Source organism: Rhipicephalus sanguineus, chromosome 5 (genome assembly GCF_013339695.2).
Source record: "Rhipicephalus sanguineus isolate Rsan-2018 chromosome 5, BIME_Rsan_1.4, whole genome shotgun sequence".
NCBI classification, from domain to species: domain Eukaryota; kingdom Metazoa; phylum Arthropoda; class Arachnida; order Ixodida; family Ixodidae; genus Rhipicephalus; species Rhipicephalus sanguineus.
In genome coordinates this window covers 73563324-73587119 of record NC_051180.1, presented here as the reverse complement: position 1 = coordinate 73587119, position 23796 = coordinate 73563324, and the positions used below count along the sequence as shown (strand labels likewise).

The following is a 23796-nucleotide window of genomic DNA, read 5'->3' as shown; positions in this document are numbered from 1 at the left end:
CCTTATGCTTTCACCTAAGACGAGTTGAAGGCGAAAGCCATCTTTTTCTTCTCAGCTTTGATAGCGTGGTTTTGCAATGCCTCCAAGATCGGAGGCGCTTCACCTGGTTATGCACTGCCCCCGTGATCTGCCCACTTTTGACCAAGCTACGATGTCATGTGATGACGGCATCATGTGACGTGATGTCACGCCAAAGTTTGTGAGGTCATGATGACGTAATATTGGGACGTCATCACGTGATGAGGATTTTTTGCATTACTCGTGCGGTTCCCGACGCAGCAGGACGCCGTCGGTCAATTTTCGCGTTTGATGAGGCATTTCAGGCTTTCGCCTTAAAAATTGGGGCAGCTCCACACTAGAGTGGTGCGAAGACTGAGGTACTAGCTTGCACTAGTGGTGCAACGCTGGAAACAACAGCGGAGCAAGTGCTCGGACTCCCGAGGAATAAGCTGCCCTCCCAAGCCCGTTTCCCGTCCTCGCTTGAACCACGTGGGTTTGGCGGGAACATGTCACGTGAGCATGAGCGTTGGCAGGGAGGTGCAAAAGGGCACTTGCCTCCCTCAAGCCCTTGCCCCCACCCAATCTACACCAGCACTCTCCCCCTCCCCAAGCCGCGATGCAACACGGGTTTCCACCCCCAAAATAAAATCTTCCCGGCGCTCATGCACGTGGCTAGTGTTACGTGATTTTTGTGGGAACGTAACACAGGACTAGTGCTACGTGATTTTATTGCGATTGCAATTATATGGACAGTCTCGGTTGGTTTTTGTCCGTCCCCGTCGCCGCCGCCGTCATGTACTGTATATGTATAAGTATGTATGTATATATAAGAGTTCCAAAGAAAAATGCTTCAGAAAATGCTTCCGAAGCGCGGAATCGAACCAGGGACCTCTCGCTCGGCAGCGCGTGGCGCTATACACCAGAGCACGCCTATCTCGCACCCAGGCTGCTGGCGAGCCGAGCGCATACTCTCGCACCCAGATGCCGGGCTGACCGGGGCTGCCAAGGGGCGCGTGGGCTGCACCAAGTGAACAGGGCAAGCTGCAGTTCTTAGGCTTTAAAGTGCGAAAAAGTACCCGTTCACGCCGCTTCAGCGTATAAGAGCTCGTCTGGGTACTACTGCGTCGTCTTTGGATGCCAAAACAAGCAGCGCAACAAGAGGATATTAGCGTTGTCTGCGACGATTACGACGCGCCACGGAAATAGTGCCGGTGCGGTGTTTTCAGCTTCGCCGAGAGTGGATAACCGTGATTCAAGCAAAAAAACTAGGAGCCGAGTGAAAATGCGCGAGTAAGTACACTAACAGCGTGTATTCTGCAGTGTGATGCCCACCTATTTTATTTTGCGAACCTAATTTGCGTGGCACGCAGCTGAGTTGAAGGCAGGCGCGAGCTTTGTGTGAGCGTGCATTTCATACCTTTGAACGTTTCCTTTGACAAAAATCTAGTGCAATGTAGTGCTTTCAAGCACAAGCAATCAGCATGCTTTGCCACTTTCAACGTAGTATTAAGCTTTAGTGCTTTTGATGGCATTCACGCCTTCGAGATTTCGTCTTCAAAAGGTAATAAATTGCACGGTGCTCCTCAACAGCTGGCCAGAATTTCGTGCTTTCATTTCAGTGTTTGATGTCCCCAAATTTAATTGTACACGAGGCATCCAGCTGCACATAATACATATATTGGCACGTAAGTAAACAGTACTCGCGCCAGTGTCCTTTACGTCGCAGGCGTAGCTAACCGGCTTAACTAAGAGTAGCACAGTTTCGCTTGTAAAGCACCATCGTTACAAGAATAAAATCGCGCAGGTAGCTACCAAAAGGGATCGCTGAACGATACTTCAGGTTATACTCTCTGATAGCACGCTTTTGTGAGCAAGACGCATTATTATAAGAGCGCCCGTGAAACAAAAATTACGTTCCGCGAAACTACCCGTAAAGCGTCCTCTAATTATTACGCGATGCATGCTGAAATGATGAGCTTTCACAAAACTTTGTGCACAACTTGTAATATGGGGCAACAAAACACCGTTTCACTCTTTCGCGAGCTGCACTGCAATTACGATTCACGCGTACTACAGCGAGAACGTATTTTTACAAATGTAACAGCGTACGCATCTGACGAGGTTGCTTTCGCAGCCCACTCAGCACGTACTGTGTACATTGTGGACTTGCATGAGGAAGATGTTCTTGATGTTCCAATAAAATCAGCGAAAATGTCCAGGCTAGAAGACGCGAAACACGCTCGCCAACGGGCTGAGTTCCGGAAGTTTCACGTTTGCTCTGTGTAGCGTCTGCTGGCGTGGCAGCCCGCGCATGTTGTTTCGTCGCGTGTGCGATAGATGGCGCGACGCGCGATGCATATGGCGATGCGCATGGAATTCGCTGTGTTCTGGTCTATAGCCACTACGCCACGAAACGCAGATCGTCCACGTAGCTAACGGCGAGCATTATATACACCCCCTTTACCGCTGGCCGGACTCAGAGACGGCAGGCGCTTATAAGCGTTTCTTCATTACCAGCGAGATGGCGCGAGGAGCGCGGTGGGCGTGCAGGGCGCTGGGCTTTAAAGGTCGCCGCCCGCTCCTGCGAACGCCGATGCTCTTTGCCCTACAGGGCGTGGTCGCCTTCGTGCGCTTGTCTCAAGGAAAGAAGGGGGCGGGCGCGAGGGCTTGTATGTCTTGTGCTTTCCCCGCGATGTCCGCGCTTAAGTCACAGAGCGTACGAAGGTAACTTCGCTCGTTGCAGCGGCCGCGTTTGCGAAAGGAGCGCGCTGTTCAAACAGAAATAAGTAACAACTGCGACATTTAGTTCGCGCTCGTCCTGTGTGTACCTGTTCGTTCGTTTCGTGCGTCCTGCTTTATGTTTCAGCAGCGCGTTTCAAGTACTGAGCTGTGACGCATGATAGTTCGCGCTCGTCCTGTGTGCGTTCTTTTCGTGCGTCCTTTGGGGTCGAGCGACGCGCTGGCAATTTCGAGCTGCTTTCCATTCTTCGCGTTACATTCCAATTTGTTGCTATCGCATTCATTGCTTCGCCGTTGCGGCGAAACTGTGACTTTTTTTCGTAGCGTTACCTCCTCTTTCTTTTACTTATTTCTCGCTCTCACTCTTTCTCGCTTCCTCTGTCTTTCTATCTTTTTATCTCCCTCCTTCTCTCCGTCTTTCTATCTCTTTATCTCTTTCCTTTCTTCCTTTCTATGTCGGTCTTTCTCTTTCTGTCCCTTTATTTCCGTCTCTCACTCTCTCTCTGTACACGTTCTCTCGGTCATCCGAGTTTTGCATACCACGCGGGAGAAATCACCGCAGCGGGAGAGCGCGCGCCGGGCGTACGTGTTAGACGAGACGAAGAAAACTACAAAGAGAGCGCACGCCGGCATGATGACGTGCGCACGTGTTAGGGGAGATGAAGACAACGAAGAGCGCGCGCGCCGGCATGATGATGATAGCTAAAACAGCTTCGCTGTTAAAATGTTTCAGCGGCCTTGCAGCAGCTACGGCGTCCGCACTCTGCCAGGAAACGCGCGCCTGTCGGGGCAACGGCGAACATTTAATAGAATAGTAAAAAAAAAAATAGCGCAGCTTGCACTAAGTCGCGCAAGGCTGGGACACAGCAGAGCTGGTCGGCACCTAGCTGGCCCTGGCTTGGCTAGGCTTTTACCCTCTCACCTCTCTCTTTCCCTCCCCTTGCTGTACTATACCATACATGAATATGCTTGCTCTCGCCAATAATTTTTCTCTTTCTCTATTTTCGTTTCTCTTTCTCTCTCTCTCTCTCTGTACTCGTTCTGTCGCCCGTCAGACTTATTGCATCCCACGCCGGAGAAATGGGCGCACGTGGTTTGGCAGCGAAGCAGAAGACGACGATGATGGAGAAGAGAGCGCGTGGCGGTTCATGATGATAAGAATTTTATGTCTACGACACACGGCCAACCTCGAGCATAAGAGCTCTGCTGTAAAAGGTCCTAGAGTCTTCATATACTGATATAAGAAGGCTTGTATGCCATGGTAAAGTGTATACCCTTACCCGCCATGTTGGCAGTGGTTATGGTGCTTGACTGCTGACCCAAAGGTCGCGGGATCGAATCCCGGCAGCGGCGGCCGCATTTAGATGGAGGCAAAATGCTTAAATTTAGGTGCATGTTAAAGAACGCCAGGTGGTCGAAATTTCCGGAGCCCTCCACTATGGCGTCCCTCATAGTCATATCGTGGTTTTGGGATGTTGAACCCCAACAATTATTATTATTATTATTATTATCATTATTACTATTATATTATTATTATTATTATTATTATTATTATTATTATTATTATTATTATTATTATTATTATTATTATTATTATTATTATTATTATTATTAAATGTATTCCCAGCAATGCATTTATGCTTAGAAGCCGACATTGAGGATATCAGTGTAAGCTTGGTCTTTGTAAGCTGGCTTTCCCACATCGTGCCTTGAAGTGAAGCCTACTCATGCCGCGAAGCGTGGAATGTGGTGTTGTAGGTGGGCTTGGCGAACAAACGCGTCGCTTAATGTGCAACTCGATGTGGATGTCGTCGTCGATGTGTCGCAGCAGCCTCTGCACAGTTGCTTGAACGTTGATGGGCACGTTCACAACCTGGCCTTTGATGTCATTCTGACGACCACCACGTTAATTAACTCTGTGTGGTGTGCTAAACAGCTTCGCTGGTCACCCTCATTCACAAAGTGGGATAACTAATAATTCTTACAGCAGAGCTGTCATGGTCTAGGCTTGCCGTGTGTCGAATACTATCATCACCGTTAACCGGCACGCGCTCATCTCGTCCTCTTCTTCATCGCCTTGCGCTTCTTGCTGTTCTGCTTCACTCCCATAACGCGTGCGCCGATTTATTCGGCGTGGCATACAATAACTGTGATGTGCGAGAGAACGAATACAGAGAGAGAAAAAGAAAGCTAAAGAAAGGAATTCTTGCCGAAAAAGAATTCTTGGCGAGGCAAAATTTGAACCCGCGTTCCTACGATCCCGAGGCGAGCATCAAAACCACTCGGCTATTCAGGCACGCTAGCACAGCATAGCTAGCCTTGTATAGTGTAGTATCGTATAGCAAAAAGAAGAAGAGCGGGTTTTTAGCCTGCCACTCCTCACGGGGGTAAGGGTAAACAGAAAGAAGGAGGTATGATGATAGGTGACTATGGAATGGCACAATGAGTCACTGTCCTGCGCGGGGACAGGACACGTGCGAAAGTCTTTATACCGTAGCACATGTTCTAAAGACGAGCATATAAACCTGTCTCCCTTAGGAATCTTAATAGGCACTTTAAACTCCGTTGGGCGTGGTCTACATATTCCCAAGCGCACGAAAGCTTATCCCCCGAAAAGGTTCTGGAGTCCGGACGATTTATGACGCACTTAAGTGACTCTCTTTCGGTCGCCTGTTGAGGGCACACACACAGGATGTGGTGAATAGTCTCTGACGTGGGGTTGGAAAAGGGGAGTGAGGGTGAGGAGGAGGAAAGCGAGGAGGGAACGAGTACACAGAGAAAGAGGGATAGAAAGGAAGAGAAAAATATGTAAAAAATGAAGGGAAGAAAGGGAGAAAAATATAGAAGGCGAGGGAACTACATAGAGAGAGAGAGAAAGACATAGAAAGAGAAAGCGAAAATTAAAAGGGAGAAAGAAAGGGAAGAAAGAGAAAAAAGATAGCGAGACAGAGAATGAAATAGGCATAGAATGAAAGAAAGATACAGACACACAAAAAAAAATGAAAGAAGAGAGAGCAAGCATAACCATGTATATTGTAATATAGCAAGTGGTGGAAAAGAGACAGGTGAGAGGGCAACAGCCTAGCCAAGCCAGGACCAGCTGGGTGCCCACCAGCTCTGCTGTCGCCCAGCCTAGCGCAGCTTTACTGCAAGCTGCGCCAATTTTTTAGCAGCGAAGCTGTTTAAAGGCCAACTCTGGCGATTTTTTGGCCATGTCAAAGTAATGGTGCTTTTATGTTCCTGAGGCGCTCCTGTTACGGGCCCGATAGCAAAAATACTCGGCAAATTGGAGAATAATTTTAAATAAGCAAAAAGGCGCAACACCGAAACTGAAACCCAACCAAGTGTACTGTCTACGTATGACGTAGACGTTGTTACGAACGAACCGGAAGTCGTGCAAGGCATGCCGGCCACGCCGGCGCGGAGTATGAAAACTGTGACAGTCGGGACGACCAGCGAAGCGCCGGCCAAACCAAGGCTGTCTGTCGCCTTGTGCACAGCAGACGCTCGCTGTAGCGGCCGAAGCGCCGGTTAGCGGTGCCCTCGGCTGCGTCACTTCCGCCGCCGTCCCAATACTGACGTCACAGACGCAATGTTGCCAATAATTGTGGGAAGCCAGAAGGGCGTTTGCAGAGAATCTTTAAAATTCATTTGCAAACAATCTGCGCACGTCTCAAGCCTGTAATTTGGCATAAATGGCGGAAACGCGCAAAGGAACGTACCCAGCGAATTTCATTGAGATCCATCGACCTCGAAAAATCGCCGGAGTTGGCCTTTAAGCCGGCCGTAAGAACATTAGTGTGTACAATGTGTACAAAAAACTATCATCCCCATGAACCGGCCCGCGCTTTCTTCATTCTCTTTACGTCGAACCTGTTTAAGCTATCGGTAAGTTGTGCTCCGTCGTGCAAAACTCCTCAGATGGATATGCGCCACAGGGATGGGGCAAGCCCCACTACAGAGTACAGCAGGTGCGAGCGTTGAACGAAGACTGTGCTCGGTGAAGTGGAGCACGTACGTGAAACAAGTGAAGGAGAGTTAGATCGAAAGAGAAGATAGAGTGAGAGAAAGAAAAAGAGAAATAATCACGAAGCTGGGTTGCAATAATTCGCGCGAGGCTTGAAACAGCGAAGCAGGACGATTATGAAGTCTAACAAAACAGCCAACAACCTAACAAAAACTAGCTTAAGCCCAGCAACGACCTAGAAGCAACCTAGAAAACAACACATATAAGAGCTTAGCTGCAACCTAGGATCCCCTAGCTAAATGCCTAGCAACTACGTAGCAACTACCCAGAAACAACCTAGCATCACCTACGTAAAGCCTACCAACAACGTATAACCAACCTAGAAACAACCTAGCATCACCTAGCTAAAGCCTCCAAAAAATCTAGAGGAAACCTAGAAACAACGTAGCATCACCTAGCTAAAGCCTAGCAACAACCCTGAAGCAACCTATAAACAACCTAGTATCACCTAGCTAAATACTAGCAACATCAAGACGCAATTTAGAAACAACCTATCACCTAGCTACAGCGTAGCAACAACTTAGAAGCAACCTAGAAACAACCTAGCATCACCTAGCTAAAGACTAGCATCAACCTAGAAGTAACCTAGCAATCACTTAGCTAAAACTTAGCAACAACCTACAAGCAACCAGATTAGACTTCAGAATCGCCCAGCATCTCTGTTTCACGCCTTGCGCGACTGAGTGCAAGGTTCACCTTTTTTTTCTTCATGTTTTTTTCCGTGTCGAGTGCATTCGACCGTGTTTGTTTGTTTGTTTGTTTTGCCTTCTGTTCTATGGCACGTACCCACTCTGGGGGATGGGCCAAGAATATGTAGTCGAATCTTAAAATCTTATTCGAAGAATGTAAAATGTTAAAAAAAATTAAGAGTAGAAATGGTAATAATAAATAAGACATCAAATTAATACTTCAAAAATTATGCTATTGCGCTCGTATTTCAGACAGCCGTATTAGCCTGATCAGAACAATTTGGTGAGATTAGATATATTGAACCGCATTTTAATAAAGAGCGTTTTTGAAGGAAGATTAAAATGGTACACGTTTAGTGGTTTGCATGAAATTACACACGGCATTGAAGGCATCCCTATGGCAGTATCCCAACCCTGAGGCTCCGAAGCTTAGTATAATTTCTTCAGTTAAGTTTAAGCCTATTTTTAACAGCGGAGTAATGAGCAGTCGTGATCTAATAATTGAATATCTGCGGCATGACAAAAAGAAATGTGCAATATTTTCTAATTCTCCGCAGAATTGACATAGGGGCGATATCGTCAGACCAGCTCTGTGTAAGTATAGATTTAATGGGGGGACACGGCATCGAAATCTGGTGATCGTAACTTCAGATTGTCTCAGCCTTCAGACCGTGTTTTACAGCGAAGCTTCTTTGTCTACCCTGTGCCGTCGTCGTCGTCGTTGTCGTAGTAGTAGTAGTAGTAGTAGTGGTAGTAGTAGTAGTTGTGGTAGTAGTAGTAGTAGTAATAGTAATAGTAGTAGCAGTAGTAGTAGTAGTAGTAGTAGTAGTAGTAATAGCAGTAGTAGTAGGAGTAGTAGTAGTAGTAGCAGTAGTAGTATTAGTAAGTAGTAAGTAGTAGTAGTAGCAGTAGTAGTATTAGTAAGTAGTAAGTAGTAGTAGTAGTAGTAGTAGCACTAGTAGTAGTAGTAGTAGTAGTAGTAGTAGTAGCAATAGTAGTAGCAGTAGTAGTAGTAGTAGTAGTAGTAGTAGTAGTAGTAGTAGTAGTAGTAGCGGTGGTGGTGGTAGTGGTACGTAGTAGTACTTAGTGGTAGGCGTTCAGAGGGGGAGTGAATAAAGAAATAAATAAAACAAAATGACGACGACGATGATGATGATGATGATCGAAATGTATGAGCGTGCGTATTTCAAATCTAGCGCCTGACTTCAGACACCACGTCATCTTTCTAGCCAATCACATACACTCGCGCGCTTACATCTTCGCTCTCCGACGGTACTCACGGCGTGGTACTGGCTGTTTCTTTTATGTAAAGCTATATCGGCAACGATCCCGAGTGCACTTTCCTTCCTACTGACGAGTGCGAGCTCTTGTGACGCACACAAATATGTGGATAGACGGAATATCTGGCGGGACAAAACATTACTCTTTCGGTTGACGTAGATGATGTTCATGTAGTTTGTACGCGTGCAGACTGCATTTTTTCAGATATCCGCCGCGTCGGACACATATCCACTTGTGCATGTTTCTTTACCTTTGCGGACACTGCCACCGAAGAATTAAGTTTCGTTCATGCGTCTGAACTGTAAATTGTAGCCCCGTGCACCAGTTGTTATAATAATGCACAGGTCGAGATGCAGCGTGACTTACGAAGTGATATACGCATCTGTTTCAGTGCGCGGTTTCCGCGGCTGCGGCAATTGTGATGTATATCTGCACCAGCTGGTTCCTTTTACTTAAATGCATTGGAGACATTTATTTACCACATAATGTGGTATTATATACAGCGTGCATGCTCTGTAAGGCCTCTATTATGAGTTAATAATACTCTGAATATTTTTTACCTATATACCGATTCTCACCGCACGAGATACCGGGCGCGAGATCATTCGTTACTGTTCCCAAGTCACGTGGCCTTCCGCTTACGTACCAACATTACAAAGACAGTGTGGCATCTACTGCGTATACCTATATATATATATCTACAGAGATAAGCGGTTCATTGAAAGAGCGGTTCAACAGTGGGTACAAGTATTAGACTCGAAGGTTCGCACGGCAAAATTTTGAAACCACGTTTCACAACCATTTCTTTTAATTTAGTGCATCGAACGTGTCAGCATACAGCGTCGTCGAAGTACATAAAAAATAATAAAAATCAATTTGGACATTACGCAACTATAGACGCAACTCAGTGCGTGTTAGAGTTTAGTAATTTCACGCAGAACATGCTTGCAGAAGTACAAATTTACGTTCCTAACTAGGGCTGTGGTAGCACATAGGACATCATCAGTCCGGCAAGGAAACCCACCGTGTGTCCTACTGTCGATAAGTCGGGGAGCACGAATTGGAGGAGGCCGATTTCGAGTATGGCGCCCACGAAACTCGGCATCGGCACGGTCAGAAACAGCAGTGGGTACTTTCTGAGCCAGCGACCACCGCCGTAGAGCGCCTTCAGGGCGAGCAAGATGGCCGTCGGTGTCGCAAAACTCGCATGCCTCATTTGGGCCGTGCTCACACCAGCGATCTGGTCGAACTGGGGCAGTAAGTTGTGAGTCGTGAGGGAGTAGGCAACGTTCGTGACAATCACCAGGGTAGCCGCGTCGACCAGGAAGCGAACGGTGCCCACTTTTCGCTCCAGTCGGTAACCGAGGCTTAGCAGGGTAGCCACCGTGTAGGCAAGATGCAACCGTCCCGAACACTGAAGCACCGGTGCGAGCAAGTGACGCCACTGCCCATCGCCGATCAGACAGGAGGACCAACTCGACCTGCCTACGGCCTTCAGGTTCATCTCTGAGCTCGACAGGAAGTCTGAATTCGTTGCTAGCGATGCGGCCGACAGCAGAATGGTACCGTACGGGACGGGCAGCAAGCAAGGGCAGAGATATCGCACAGCGCTCTTGGGGGCCTCTATAAAGACTTGCCACAAGGCGTTGAAGATCGGCGTAATCACGCCGATGTAAAGAAATCCCGCCAAGACCCCGCCTAAGTGGCCGACGAAGCCGCAGTTATTGCCCGTCATGATCTGGATCAGAAAGAGCTCGAGCCAGACTATATATCCCGAAGGCAGAGTTACAGGGAAGCCGAGTACATTGCGGCTTTGCGTTGGATACACGACGTTATCAAGCACCTTGAGCGCGAATATCACGCCGGAGAAACCGATGCCGCAGTGGTGGTAAAATATGGGGTCAACACAGATGGCCAGCAAGTAGTAGAGGCAGACGATGAGGACACCCGTGAGCATGGTCAGCAGGAAGATGATCCAGGCGAACTGCACAGTGCCGACCTTTTCTTCAATGTTGATGCCCTTCCAGATGAAGCTCACCATATTGTAGTAGAGGTGCAGGCTGTCCCCGTGCTCGATCGCGCCGTAGAAGATGCGTTGCCATTCCCCCTTGAACAGCACGCCGCTGACGCCGATACAGGCATCCTCTGCGTTGAACCAGGGCAGACTGAAGAGCCGTAGATAGATGCACGCCTGGACAAAGACGGCGAGGAACGTTGCTGGAGGTATGGCATTGATACCTACTCTTAGCAGTGCGAAGAGTAATAGCTTGAACGCGCCGTACACCTCCCGGACCCGCTGCTGTTTTTTATGCATCATCGACCTACGCCCGCCCTTGAACGACCGTGCTCGTGCAAAGTGAGCTGCAGGCTCGCGGCCGATGTCGATGTTGGTGCGCGCTCTATAATTCTTTGAACTGTTTGCTTACACCCATTCTGGGGCATTGGCCAAGAATCAGGTAATAAATTAGCTACCGGTGATTACGATTCTCCCTAATCTCCCTAATGTGAGATTACAGGGCAGCAGGATTCGGACGTCTGCGGCGTTAAAGGGGTGGTGCCACCAAATTTGTGGCTTGCGCATTCTTTGCTGTAAGCGTTTCCTATAGCTCTAGGAAGCATGATGCACGCACCAAGATTCATGTATTCTCGCTAAATAATGTAATATCACCTTTTGATGTGGACAACTTTCGGTTTCGGTTTCTGGGCACCGAAGTTGGGCAGTGACGTTGAAGTGTAGGAGGCGTGGTCACGTGACCACACAAAACTGTGACGCACATAGCCAGGAAGCGATCAAAACTCGGCGAGTGATGTAGCAACCGATGCTTTGCCGGTACTATAGTGGTACTATAGTGAATTAGAATATATTCTAGTTCACTACAGCCGGTACGTACGTTGCGGAAGTGGCGGAGGTCCGGAGGTCACTCACGTTACTACAGCAGATTTGGTGTGACGTCACTACAACTTTCGTTGACCATCCTACAGATCTACGTCAGTGTTGGCGCGTTAGCGATGGGTTTCCACCGGAAGAATGGGCATTTAGGTACACTTTGGAAGTGAATTAAAATATATTCTAAGCGTTTGCTGTGTCCGAACCTTCGTGTGGAATGCCCTTGCATACAGAGGAAACCCACAACAGGCTTGTTATAGCCTCGAAATTTGATGGCACCACCCCTTTAAGTCTTGTCGAATGTTGAGGCGGTTTGAGCGCTGCACAACATCCAGAGATGCAGCTATACGCTTGAGCGTCGCAACACCAAGTATCCTGTACTAGTTAGTGAGCTAGATAATCCTGGACCCGACACAGGCGGCGCAAACATACACCTGGTAGAAACGTAGGAGGTGACCACAACGTCTATTTCCTTTAAGAACCTGTAATGTAACTTCACAAGGTCATACGCGTATAGGTGGAACTACGCTGTGGCCACTCTAATTCCTCATAATACTGCTGTCTTCTGAGTCACCATGCGGCATATGATACTCCGTTCGGGGCATTGCCTGGAACGTCCGAACTTGCACCTGCAGAAGTACCCTGCGTTGGGTCTTATTCTGTTGTGAGAACCCCGTCAAGTGACTCCGGTGACGCCGCGGAACTGTACGTTGATCAGCGAGATCGCTGGCCCTAGCTTAACGCAGTAACTCGAACTCCTCGGTATCAAACCTAGGTTCGGGCTCAAGTTCATGCAGCGCCTTAACCCGATGACGCTAGTTGCGTTCACTTTTCTCCTAGTAAGTCAGTTGTTTCATATTCGGTATGCGAATTCTGAGTTGTCTGCCCGCTAGGAGTTCTGCTGGGCTGAAATCATTCACATTTGATGAATCCATATATCTTAGTAATAAGCCAAGTTATGTTTTTTCTTGTTCGTTTTCTCATTGATGAGGATTGAAGTCCCGTCAAGGAGATGATCGGCGTCGATGAAGCAGGAGGCAGATTGGAGGTAATAAAAACTTGAAAGTATATTGCAGCGAAATATTTACAGTCATATGTACATCTTGCCGAAGCACACTGATGATAACATAGACATCAACAGTATCTTACTCTTCTACTTAACTTTTCTTAAGTTAGAGCCTAGAACACTGTTACTACATACGAAGAACCGAGTCTCACTGTTCGACCACCAAGTGGTTACGGCCCAGACAAAAGTTGCATCGTGCGGAGTCTTACTGATCGATCAGTTAAGTGATTACAGCCTAGACTGAAGGGAAACGAATTCCGTCCAGTCTTAAGTACCTTGCGGTAACAAAGAAAAGGGGAGGTGGCCACTGCTGGTCCGCCTCAACCTTCTGTTATCCAATCTGTTTATCCTCAGATTAAGCCACTCCCTACTGGGCTGTCCTTAATCTCGACAGCAGTGTCTTTACAGCGCAGACAGGCGTTTTGGCACTCTTTCCCATCATGTCTCTCTCTCTCCTTCCCACGCTCTCAGGGATTCTCACGGTCGAAATACATCGGTATCTTAGCCCAGGTCTTCATTTCGGGCGTCCTTCTTTGTGCCTCAGCGGCGCGCTGCAAGTATCGAGCTGCTTGTCGTTCTTCGTGTGTCATTCCAATTTCTTGCTATCGCATTCATTGCTTCGCCCTTGCGACGAAACTGACTTTTCTTTCTCGGTATTGTGTTGATGGACATTATTTTTCGCATATTGTTTTTTTTCTAGTTAGTATTTTGCTTTCTTTCTCATAGTTATTTATTTCATTTCACATCGTTTACACTCATATTTCCTGCTCGCGCTTCTATTTCGCAACACATAACTCGTAACATAGCATAAAATTAAAATGAAACATTTCCTTCTTTCAAAATTAAAATTTTTTTGTTTCTGTTTTTTCACAGAACTGCTATGGTCGAGGTTTGCCGTGGGTCGTACGTAGAAAATTATCTTCATCATGAACCGACACGTGCTCTCTTCGTCGTCTTCTTCATGGCCTTCCTCTTCTTCCTCTTCTACTTCGCTCCCGGAACACGCGCGCCTATTTGTCCGGCGTGGGATGCAATAACTCGAATGTACGAGAGAACGAGTACAGAGAGAGAGAGAAAAAAGAGAAAGAACTATAGTAATATCCAGGCTTCGAGTGACAGAAAGCAGAAAGTAAAAAAAAAAGAGAGCAATCATGGCAAACATGGTGTTTTATGCCGGGGTCCACCACGGCTTCACTGACGTATTTACGTCAGGGATATGACGTTGTAAAATATAAATTTACAGATGACAAAGAAAAAAAAAACTAGAAGAAAAAGTTCCATCGCGGGGGGTGGAACCTACGACCCCTCGCTCCGCAGAGCGCGGCGCGAAACGAATCGGCCACAAACGGCCCGTTTTTCAGCACACTAACAGCGAGCTATTTATATACACCATTTACCGTTGGCGGCACTCGCAGATCGGTCACACTTCAGCGTGTTTTCGTTATCACTAGCGAGATGGCGGGAAGGGCTCGAAGGGCGCGCTTTAAAGATCGTCGCCCCGCGCGTTGCGATGCGCGCGCGCCTCCACAGGGCGTGGTCGCTCGTGCGCGCGCGCTTATCACGTGATTGGGGGTGGTTTGTAAGTCTTGTGCTCTAACCGCAAGTTTGCGTTGATGTTACAGAGAGCATGAAGCTCACTTCGCTTACTGCAGCGGCCGCTTTTGCGAAAGGAGCGCGCTGCTCACACACAAATAAGTTACAACTGTGACGTTAGTTCGCACTTATCCTGTTTACACTTGTGCGTTCGTTTCGTGCGTCCTCCTTTGTGTATGAGCAGCGCGCTATAACTGTCCAGCTGTGGCAGTTGATGGTTCGCGCTCATCCTGTGTATGTTCTTTCCGTGCGCCCTTTCTGCTCGAGCAGCGCGTTGCGAGTTTCGAGCTGCTTGCCGTTCTTCGCGTGACATTACAATTTGTTGCTATATCATTTATTCCTTCGCCCTTGTGCCGAAAAAATGCACAACAAATGCTCAACTACGTCTGTGAAGACACGTTTCACTTTCGTGTTATGCCGATTCCTATGACAGCGGGATCAGCTGTGTTCTTTTTCTTCTGTCGTTATTGCCCGATTTATGTAATGCCTTCAGTTGAGGGCTTTTAAGGGTATCACGACTCAAAGAACATTTTAAAGGAACAAAAGAACATATACACGGACAGCTTTTCAAACTTAGACAGAAGAATGGCGGATTTTAACATTTGCCTGCCTCTCAGGTGATGGGTGAACATTATATACTGCTTTGTAAACAAGCATGCAACGAAAGAAAAAAAAAAACCGTACAGTGATTGCGCACTGTGTCGTCGCTCATTATATCAAATACAATAACGTAAAACCTATTGTGTTATCATTTTTCGGGTTGTGTTTCCTGACTGAATACTGCCCTACATTGTGCATATATTATGTGTGGCATCTTCCCATAGGTCACCTCGCATACGTGCTCAATAAACAAGTTAAAAACGTGACGTGAAGAGTTTCGGCGCGCCACCGCGGTCGTGCCAATCGAGTGAATTGTTAGTTTTTTCTCTTACGACATTGTGAAAATAAGACGAAAACGAGGTTGTTTCGACACTTTAATTTCTATTTTTATTAGTATCGTTGTAGCAGCAATAAATAATTTCGTTCATCAAAAATAGATTGCGAAGTGTCTTTCTTGTTATTTTTTGTTTTTATTGCTTTGTATTTCCATTCTAGTTTTACTAATCGTACGTAGCATCCTCTTCAAACCTTGTTTTCTTTTCCTGCATTGCTGTTTTGGTGTGTACTGATGTCAAACGCACCCTTCTACGGCCGCCATCTTGAGGCTAGCAGTGTTGTAAATAAAAAAAAAGATGAAATAAAAAAAGAAGTTGGGTTACATTCTAGTATCACCGTTTCAATTGTTCTGTTCCGGTTAAATATAAATCTGTCTGGTCTGATTTTACGAGTGCACAATTATCGCAGTCTATCCTTTCATTGCGGGACAGCGCAAAAAAGTACAAGGTGCCAAAGAAGGGAAAGAGGCTTGTTTGTTTCTCTTCATCATCTTGTCTTGTCTTGTCGCCTAGATCTTGGCACATACCCACAAGGGGGATTGGCCACACTGTACTTTATAACGTAAATGGTTTACACAACGCTGGCTAAAAAATAAAAAGGAGAGAAATTAGATAAGAACTATAATAACATTCCTTAAAGAAAAAAAAAGGTGAAAGGGGCAGAAGCTTTCGATAAACCATAATATAAAAACAAATTAGCAAAAATAAAGAAGGGGATCAAAGAATTGGATGTAACTGGCGGTACCACTAGCAGCGTATCCTTCCAGTTGCCTGAATGAATTTATGTAGCGTTGACAGAATAACACTGCGGCCCGCACCCAACTGATTGGCTCCAAACGATAAAAGGGTGGGTGTATCAACTGCCAATCCGAGCATGCCAATCGGTCTCTCAAGAATTATTCGGCGCAGTGAGGCGAAACGGCGGCATGTGAGAAGAAAGTGATCTATTGTTTCCGGTTCATTACAAACTGCACATAGGTTAGTTATTGAAAATCCTGATTTGTGGAGATAATAATTTAACCGAGGAACTCTACAGCGAAAGCTTGTTAGGGTCACCTCACATTGACGGGAAAGGCAGTTTGCGGTGTTCCATGTGAATTGCAAGTGCCGAAATTCTTCAGGTTGTAGGAGCGATGTTTCGTTGATTTTTAAGATTAATAGGCGTTTGAATCGTTCAGCAGTAATAAAAGAAAACTGTGGAGCTACTAGTACCACCGGGAAATTTAACGATGCCGAAGCGAGCGAGTCAGCGGTTTCATTTAGTGCAATTCCAGCATGCCCGGGGACCCAAAGAAACCGAACTTCTGATAGGCTACGCGGTACAAGAGACCAAAATATCCTGAGAAGAGGAGACTGCTTTGCGGACGTTAAATGTGTACAAACAGATAAAGCATCCGAAATAATAATAGCTTTTGATTGCTGAGAATTTAGTTTCCGAAGAGCCAATGTAATAGCCAGGAATTCTGCAAGATAAATTGGCGTGAAGTCAGGCAAACGGAGCGCAAAAGACCAATTAAGCTGATGAGAAAAAATGCCTACTCCAGCCTTCTGAAGATTTTGCGTTGCATCCGTTGAAATTACCACATAATGAGGAAAATGACTGAGATGGTCTTGAAGGAGGCCCTCCAGAACATGCTTTGGAAGTAATTTAGCATTTTTTGGAAAAATGTCATCGAAAATTAAGTCACCTGGCATCGAACATAGGGTTTGGGGAGTTAAATGCTGAAGGGAAACGTGAAGATTAGACAACAGAGACTCGACGAAAATGACTTGGGGTCTTTGATAACGAGGCCACGGGCGCCTAAAGAAAGAGTCTGGAGATTTGATGAAAAGTGTCTGTGAACGGGAGAGGGGCGCATCGTAGAGTTTTAAAAATGTTTGCACGGTCAGCTGTCGAAATCTTGCATCAAGCGGAATGATTCGAGCTTCCAAATAAAGCACGCTGTTCGCAACACATCTAGGTAGTCCGAGACACAGCCGCAGAGCTTGCCTTTCTAACAATATAAGAGGTCTTAATTTGTATTCTGCACTTCCGGAAAACAGAACGCAACCAAACTCCAGAATTGGGCGTACATAAAGTTTGTATATTATAAGTAACGTATCCCTGCGCATCCCTGAATTCTTACTGCAAAACCGGCGTAGCAATCCTAAGGCGCTTTCTGCTTTACGGGTGTTTGATTCTATTTGTTGCTGCCAATTTAACTTTTCCACGTAAAGAATGCCTAGATATTTTAGTGCCGCTACTTGTGGAATCGGTTCATTTCGATAATGCAGTGAAAGAAATACGGGAACGGATAGCGGAAATACAAGCAGAGCACATTTGCTAACATTAAGCGAAAAAGACAGCCCGTCAAGCCATACCTCAAGCTCACTCAAGTACGACTGTAAGATTTGATACAGAGTATTGATATCTCGGGATGACGAGAAAAAAGCAATATCATCAGCGTAGACGTAAAGAGGAACATTTTTATGAACTGGAATTGATGATAATAAGATATTAAATAAAAGAGGTGACAAAACTGATCCTTGCGGAACACCTCTTGTTTGCTTATATGAGGCAGAAGTAATTCCCTCGTGGCAACAAAAGAATCTCATCATCTCTGGTGCTCTGTCTTTTTTTTTTTTTTGCTTCTCCGCAGTGAACCATTACGAACTGGTCCAGCTTACTACGCGTCTCCTTTGTATGTTGTCTTTTCTTTTCATATTTTTTGTATCATTTGTAATATTTCAAAATGTTTTTTTTTTATTTCATACGTCTACTTCTTGGCCAATTCCCCCAGGGTGGCTGCGAGCCGTATCAGAGGAACATCATCATCATCACCATCATCGACCGATAGGGTACTTCCTCTTTTGGAACACATATCCGTCTCCCAGGGGGCGTTCTCCTCAATCACGCGCGGGGGCGGGTCTCGTGGTCTCGCACCACCACCGGTTCTCTCGGCGCGCCGCTCGCTGTCGACGGTGGTGTCTGCGTCGTCGCCGCCGCCGCCGCCGCTACACTAGCGCCCTTCCTGCCGGCGCAGCGCCGTCTGTGACGTCGACGCCGCCGCCGCCGTTCAAAATCGGTCCCCGGAGGGACCCGCAAAAAGCTCAGTGCGTGCTTCGAGTCGCAACCATGGGCGGAGTTGCATCCAAGGTGCTCGGCCGGGGAGCCAAGTCAACCGAGCCAGGTGAGACGTTCGATGCCTTCGCCATCTCTCTCGCGTGTTCCTCAGACGAGCGCAGGTATGGCGCACGACTTCTGTAAGGCGCGTCGTGGGTCTTCTAGAGGACTCTGACCGAATGCTTCCGTAATACTAGTGAGCACGCACAAGGACTACGCAGAAAGACACAGGACAACCGCCAGCGGTTGTCTTGTGACTTTCTGTGTAGTATTTGCGCGTGTTTGCTAGTATTACGGAGGCATTCTTACAGAGGAGTTTACCGCTGCAGCGGATGCGGTCTTTATCGCGATAGATCGGCACTTATCGCGGCGCTTCGAATGCCGGCTTTCATAGCAACAGTACTTATCACCCTTTGCGGCGTCTAGTCCCGGCACTGTGACTCGGCGAAACCGCGAATTTTGTCAGCCTCCGCGCCGCGAAGCGCGGTGCCCGGCACGGCCTTGTGTGCCCAGTCGTGCGCGCTCACATCTGGCATCGCATTTGCTTTTGCGAGGTATTTTTGCAGGCGCGGGACAACAGGCGGACGTGTCACAGCCTACGCTCCCAAAGACGGCGCACCTTTTCTTCCGGTTGCGGTAATGGTTTGCGGTGTGACCACCCTTACTGCGCATGCAGAAACCCTCTGCACTTCCCCTGGCGGACGTGCCACAGCCTACGCTCCCAAAGACGGCGCATCTTTTCTCTTTTATTAGATGCGAAGCACCTTATGGCGGAGTTCAATCCGATGGTGGTGGTGGTGTGCGGTGTGACCACCCCTACTGCGCATGCGCAAACCCTCTCCTCTACACCCCCTTCCTCTCCTCCGCTTTCCCCCTCTCCCTCTCCACTTCCCTCCTCTCGCGCGCCTCATTCCCTCCTGCACAACGCCGCGAAGAGCGCCAGTGCATGCGCTTCCCCGCCTCCCTCTCCTCTCCTACGCTCCCCCTCCCCCACTCACGCGCCTGTCGACCGCGTTCCCCGCTCGCCCTTGAGAATTAATGGCCAGGCTAGAGGGAAGACACGACGCGCGTAGCGTTCCTCTTCGCGTTCCACGACGCGAGGTCGTTAGCATGCCCGAGGTCGGTAGCATACCCAAGGAACGCCAGCGGAAGGCGATCGTGCAAGTGCTCCGGCTTCGCATTAGAGCCCTGCACGGGCCGATTTTTCCGGCCCGGGCCCGGCCCGGCCCGCAAACGCCATGCTCCGGCCCGCCCGAGCCCGGCCCGGTGTTCTTAAATGTGGCCCGTACCCGGCCCGGGCCTGAAAGGTTTGGGCCCGGCCCGGCCCGTTTCAGCTAGTTATGCCTTGAGCGTAAAGGAGGCACTGTCCAAACTTCGGTTATTGTGAAGATACCTGCCGCACACAAGATATTTTCTAGAGATTGTTTTAGGAACTTCTTTCAAGGGGTACTGACACGAATATTTTCTGTTGTTTTTTTGCGTCAAATGAAAAGTCAAGCCCTCAAGAGCCTAGAAAAGGCAGTGCTAAGCGCGAGTGCGCCCTGGAAAAGTAATTACAGTATGTTTTTAAAAGCTAGTTTCGGTTCCTACTGTACCGTGACGTCACAACACGGTATGAGCTCCTCGTCACGTGCTCGCACAATATATAGTGACGTTTCCACGGCCGCTCCGCACCGTGGCTCCGTTGGTGACGCACAAGCGGCCATGTTGGAAGTTTTGATGACGCACAAGCGGCCATCTTGGAAATCTTGGTACCCAACGTCATCACAACTAGCCAGACGGCTGCGTGAAGTCACCATAATTTGTACTGTAGCCTGACGTCAGGCTAGTGTCGATGTCAGTAGGTGCGCCATGGAAAAAATGACTTTAATATCAAATTAAAATATCTTATCAGCATTTGCTGAGCTTCACACTTGCTCAGAGCCGTCTCTGCATACAGGAGATTTTTATGGCAGAGTAAACTCGCCTTCGAAAAAAGGTGTCAGTACCCCTTTCAGTGTCACTACTTTCACTGGTACTGTGTATACTTTCGGTTAATTACGCTCGTAAAACTCTTGCGGAATATTTGCAGGGCCATATAAAATATAATTGGAGTCATAGATGGCTGTTTCATGTACGCACGCAGTGCTAAACACGCAGCCTTGTTTTTGCATTTGAAAGAACGACTACAAAATATAATACCTCGATAAAGTGAAAAAAAAAACAACAAAAAAACATGGCAGACATTTTTCGTTTGAGTCTACATCAATTGCATACGAACTAGGGCTGTTGAGTAAATGTAGCAAGCCTCCTGCAAGCTTCATACTCGAAATGTTTCCCTAGATACAAACGCACACATCTTATATGTACTAATCTAGGCAGTTTACCGTTGCTTTCCTTACACGGTGCCCGAGAACGTCTTTCACTCACTATAATGGTGGAAATTTCTTGAAATTACGTGTAGCATACCGATGGAGCAAAATTGTAGACGTCTTGTACTGTGCAATTTCTGTGCACGCCAATGCACTCCAGGTTGTTTAAATTACCCGGAGTCCTCAACGATGGCGTCTCATATAGCCTGGGTCGCTTCGAGAAGTTAGCCCCCCCCCCCAAAAAAAAAAAACAACAACAAAAACAAAGCCAAACAACGTACACACGCAATTAAACAGATACGTATGAGACCCGGGCCTAATACGGGCCTGGCTCAGGCCCGAGCCCGACCCGAGCCCGAAGGTCACGGGCCCGAGCCCGAGCCCTTACCCGGCCCGGCCCGGTCCGCGGGCCAGGCCCGGGCTTTCGGGCCGGCCCGGGCCCGTGCAGTGCTCTACTTCGCATCGCCTCATGGTCCCCTTTCGCGAGAGGTGGTGTAATTTTTATTTTTTCGTTCTGGTGCGTCATCGTGGAAGTGGCGTGAAAGGCGGTCGAGCTCGCGTGTGTGTGTGCGCGAGGCGTCGGACGAAGCCGCCTTTTTTTTTTTTTCTTTTTCCGCGGAGTGCACATGCATGACTGGCGGCTTTCTGAGGGATGTGCTAGAGACGCGTTCCTCCTCCTCTTGATCTCCATCCAACTGCGTATTTCGGCGGTGCTCGGGTTCGACTTGCACCTCCGGTGACGTAACCCGCGAAACATCTGTGGAGGGGGCGCCTGGTTGTAAAGAACAGCTTCAGAAACGTCGGCTTCTGCTGCGCGGGTAGTGCAAATGTGAACACGTTTTACTACTCTCCCCTCCGAAAAAATAATGAAAGAGCGTATGCCGCCATTGGCTCCTGCCGACTCCTGCAGTTTGTCCTTGCCAAAAAGCTGGAGGACCACGTGCAAACCGGGAAGGCTGAATTAGAAAAATGAAAAGTGCGTCTGTAACAATGCGTGCCGGGGCATTTGTTGCTTGTCTGTTGTTTGGTGTCATCGCCTTCTCAACGGAAGCGAGCTTGCAGTATAAGCAAGGGAGTCGAGACGCGAGCCGTTGCGACTTGTTAATCAACCCCGATAGCTCTGCCACGCGATTAGAGAACGGACCGACGGTGTGACATGTATTACTCACGAGAGCTTGTTTGCAGACCTAATTCCTTTTCGAACTTCCAAGTTTCAGCTCGTGAGGTTTTGGCATTTCTCTATTGTTATAAACACGAGGTGAAACGTTTTAGCCAGTGGTCTTCCTTTTCATCTCGCAGTGATTGAAGAAAAGGCCGATGAATGAGTACTCTCATCTACGATGTGTTGCTTGTTGGTGTCGGCTATTCTAACTTTGGTGCGGATTTTTACGGATTTTATTGCCGCCATGGTAAATGAGACAGAATGTGGGCTTAGGTGAGAACCACGGTTTGCTGGTTCGATTATTTGATTACCTGTTATTTAATGAAAACCAAGAAACAAATAAGGAAAATGTATCGTTTTTATCTTCATCCAACGCTTTTTCCTGAAGTCTGTTGAAAACTGGGCGACTTGCAAATCGGCAAAGCTTGACATATCTTACCTTCGTTTCTTAGGGAATACGCCATTCTTTAAACCGGCCTGTGGAACATATTCCTTAAGCATGGTGCTCTTATGGGGGGGGGGGGGTTATGGGTAAAGAATACCCTTTGTTTGACCTGAGTAGTGATAATATGGGTAAGGAACGTGAGCCGTAAAGTTAACCTCTCGGTAAAGTTCTTCCGGTGTCCGTGCTGCGGCGTCCGTACCAATACTGCGCATGCGACAACTCTTCCCCCTCTCCTCACGTGAGTGCGAGGAGGTGGGAGGCGGTGGCGTGAGCGCTGCCTCCGCTTCGTTTATCCTGTCTCGATTCTCTCTCTCCGCCACTGCTGTGCGCACATATATAATGCGGCGCGCGCTGGCTCCTGTTGCACTCTCCTTCGCAACGGCGCTATGAACGCTAGCGAATCTCGAAGCTGCGAGGCTGCGAAAGCGCGCAATCGCTGTGCTTCCGTCATTCTCTCTTTGTGCAACGGTGTGCGAAACGCCATGAACAACGTCGGCGCTAATTGCAGCGGCAGCGCCACCGCCGCCGCGGAGCAGAGGAAAGCTCGCGAAGCCGAACGTAAACGTCAGCATCGGCAAGCGGTAATTCAAACACCTCGACAAGCACCGTCTCATAAGTCACATAAGTGAAACGGAAATTCGATGCGCAACCCCCCCCCCCCCCCCCCGTGATGCTCTCGCATCCCACCATGGTTAACCCGTAAGGGGAGATGATGTGTAATTTTTTCGAGGTTTACAGGAATCTTGCATATGCAACTGCAGCGCCAGCGTTCAATTACGGCGGCATGTATAAAAGGACGTATTGAGCTAACGTTGTAAGCGCACGGAAGTTATCCCTAGACATTTCAATAGCGTCGATCATTGGCGTAATAGCGGTTGGGTTTGGCAGTTCAACCACCCACCCACTGCCAATAAATATGTGGCTACGCCCGTGACGTCAGCATATCGAAAATATATAACAAACTACAAATGTTAAAGGGCCCCTCAAAAGCCCGAGTTCAAAGACGAGGCAGGGGTTTCTCTCTCGCACTCGCTACCCTTCCTACAGGTGATATCTCCTCCTCGCCACTTATTTTTTAAAAGCACGTGTACAATACCAGCACTAAGCGTGGAGCCTATCAGGATTTCGCACTTGTCGGCTACGCGCTGTTATCTCCGCTTGTGTAGTCGAAGACACTTAAAATGAGGTTAAATCAGTTGATCACCCACGCTAGTCATGCGAGACAAGAAAGAACGGTAGGGCGGCTGCATGGCAAAGCAGTGTAGGAGGCAATTCACAACTGATATTTCGCGTGTATGCACCAATCGATAGTATGTGCCATAATGACGTCACGTGAACCACCGTTCTTTCGTCACGAAGTGCGCCAGAAAGAGGAGAAACGCCAGGAGAGAATAACGCACTCGTTTTTTGTATATTCAGCGGCTGGTTAGGAGACCTTTAACGGAGTCCCCCCCCCCCACCCCCCCCCCCCCTATTATTCTGGATATAAGCACCACTCATGCATTAAAAAAAATGAGA

At 47.9% G+C, this 23796-nt stretch overlaps 1 protein-coding gene across 2 annotated transcripts in view; it reads left to right on the top strand.

Moving 5' to 3' along the window:
- The first annotated feature begins 18239 nt into the window (after window positions 1–18239).
- Window positions 18240–23796, top strand: part of LOC119393779 (uncharacterized) — a 102091-nt gene continuing 96534 nt past the window's right edge. Inside the window, exon 1 of one of the 2 annotated variants that reach the window (XM_049416357.1) lies at window positions 18240–18387. In XM_049416357.1, coding sequence (XP_049272314.1) covers window positions 18333–18387 — 55 coding nt within the window. In that variant the 5' untranslated portion in view covers window positions 18240–18332. The remainder of the gene's footprint in view (window positions 18388–23796) is intronic. The other variant, XM_049416358.1, reaches the window with a different exon arrangement.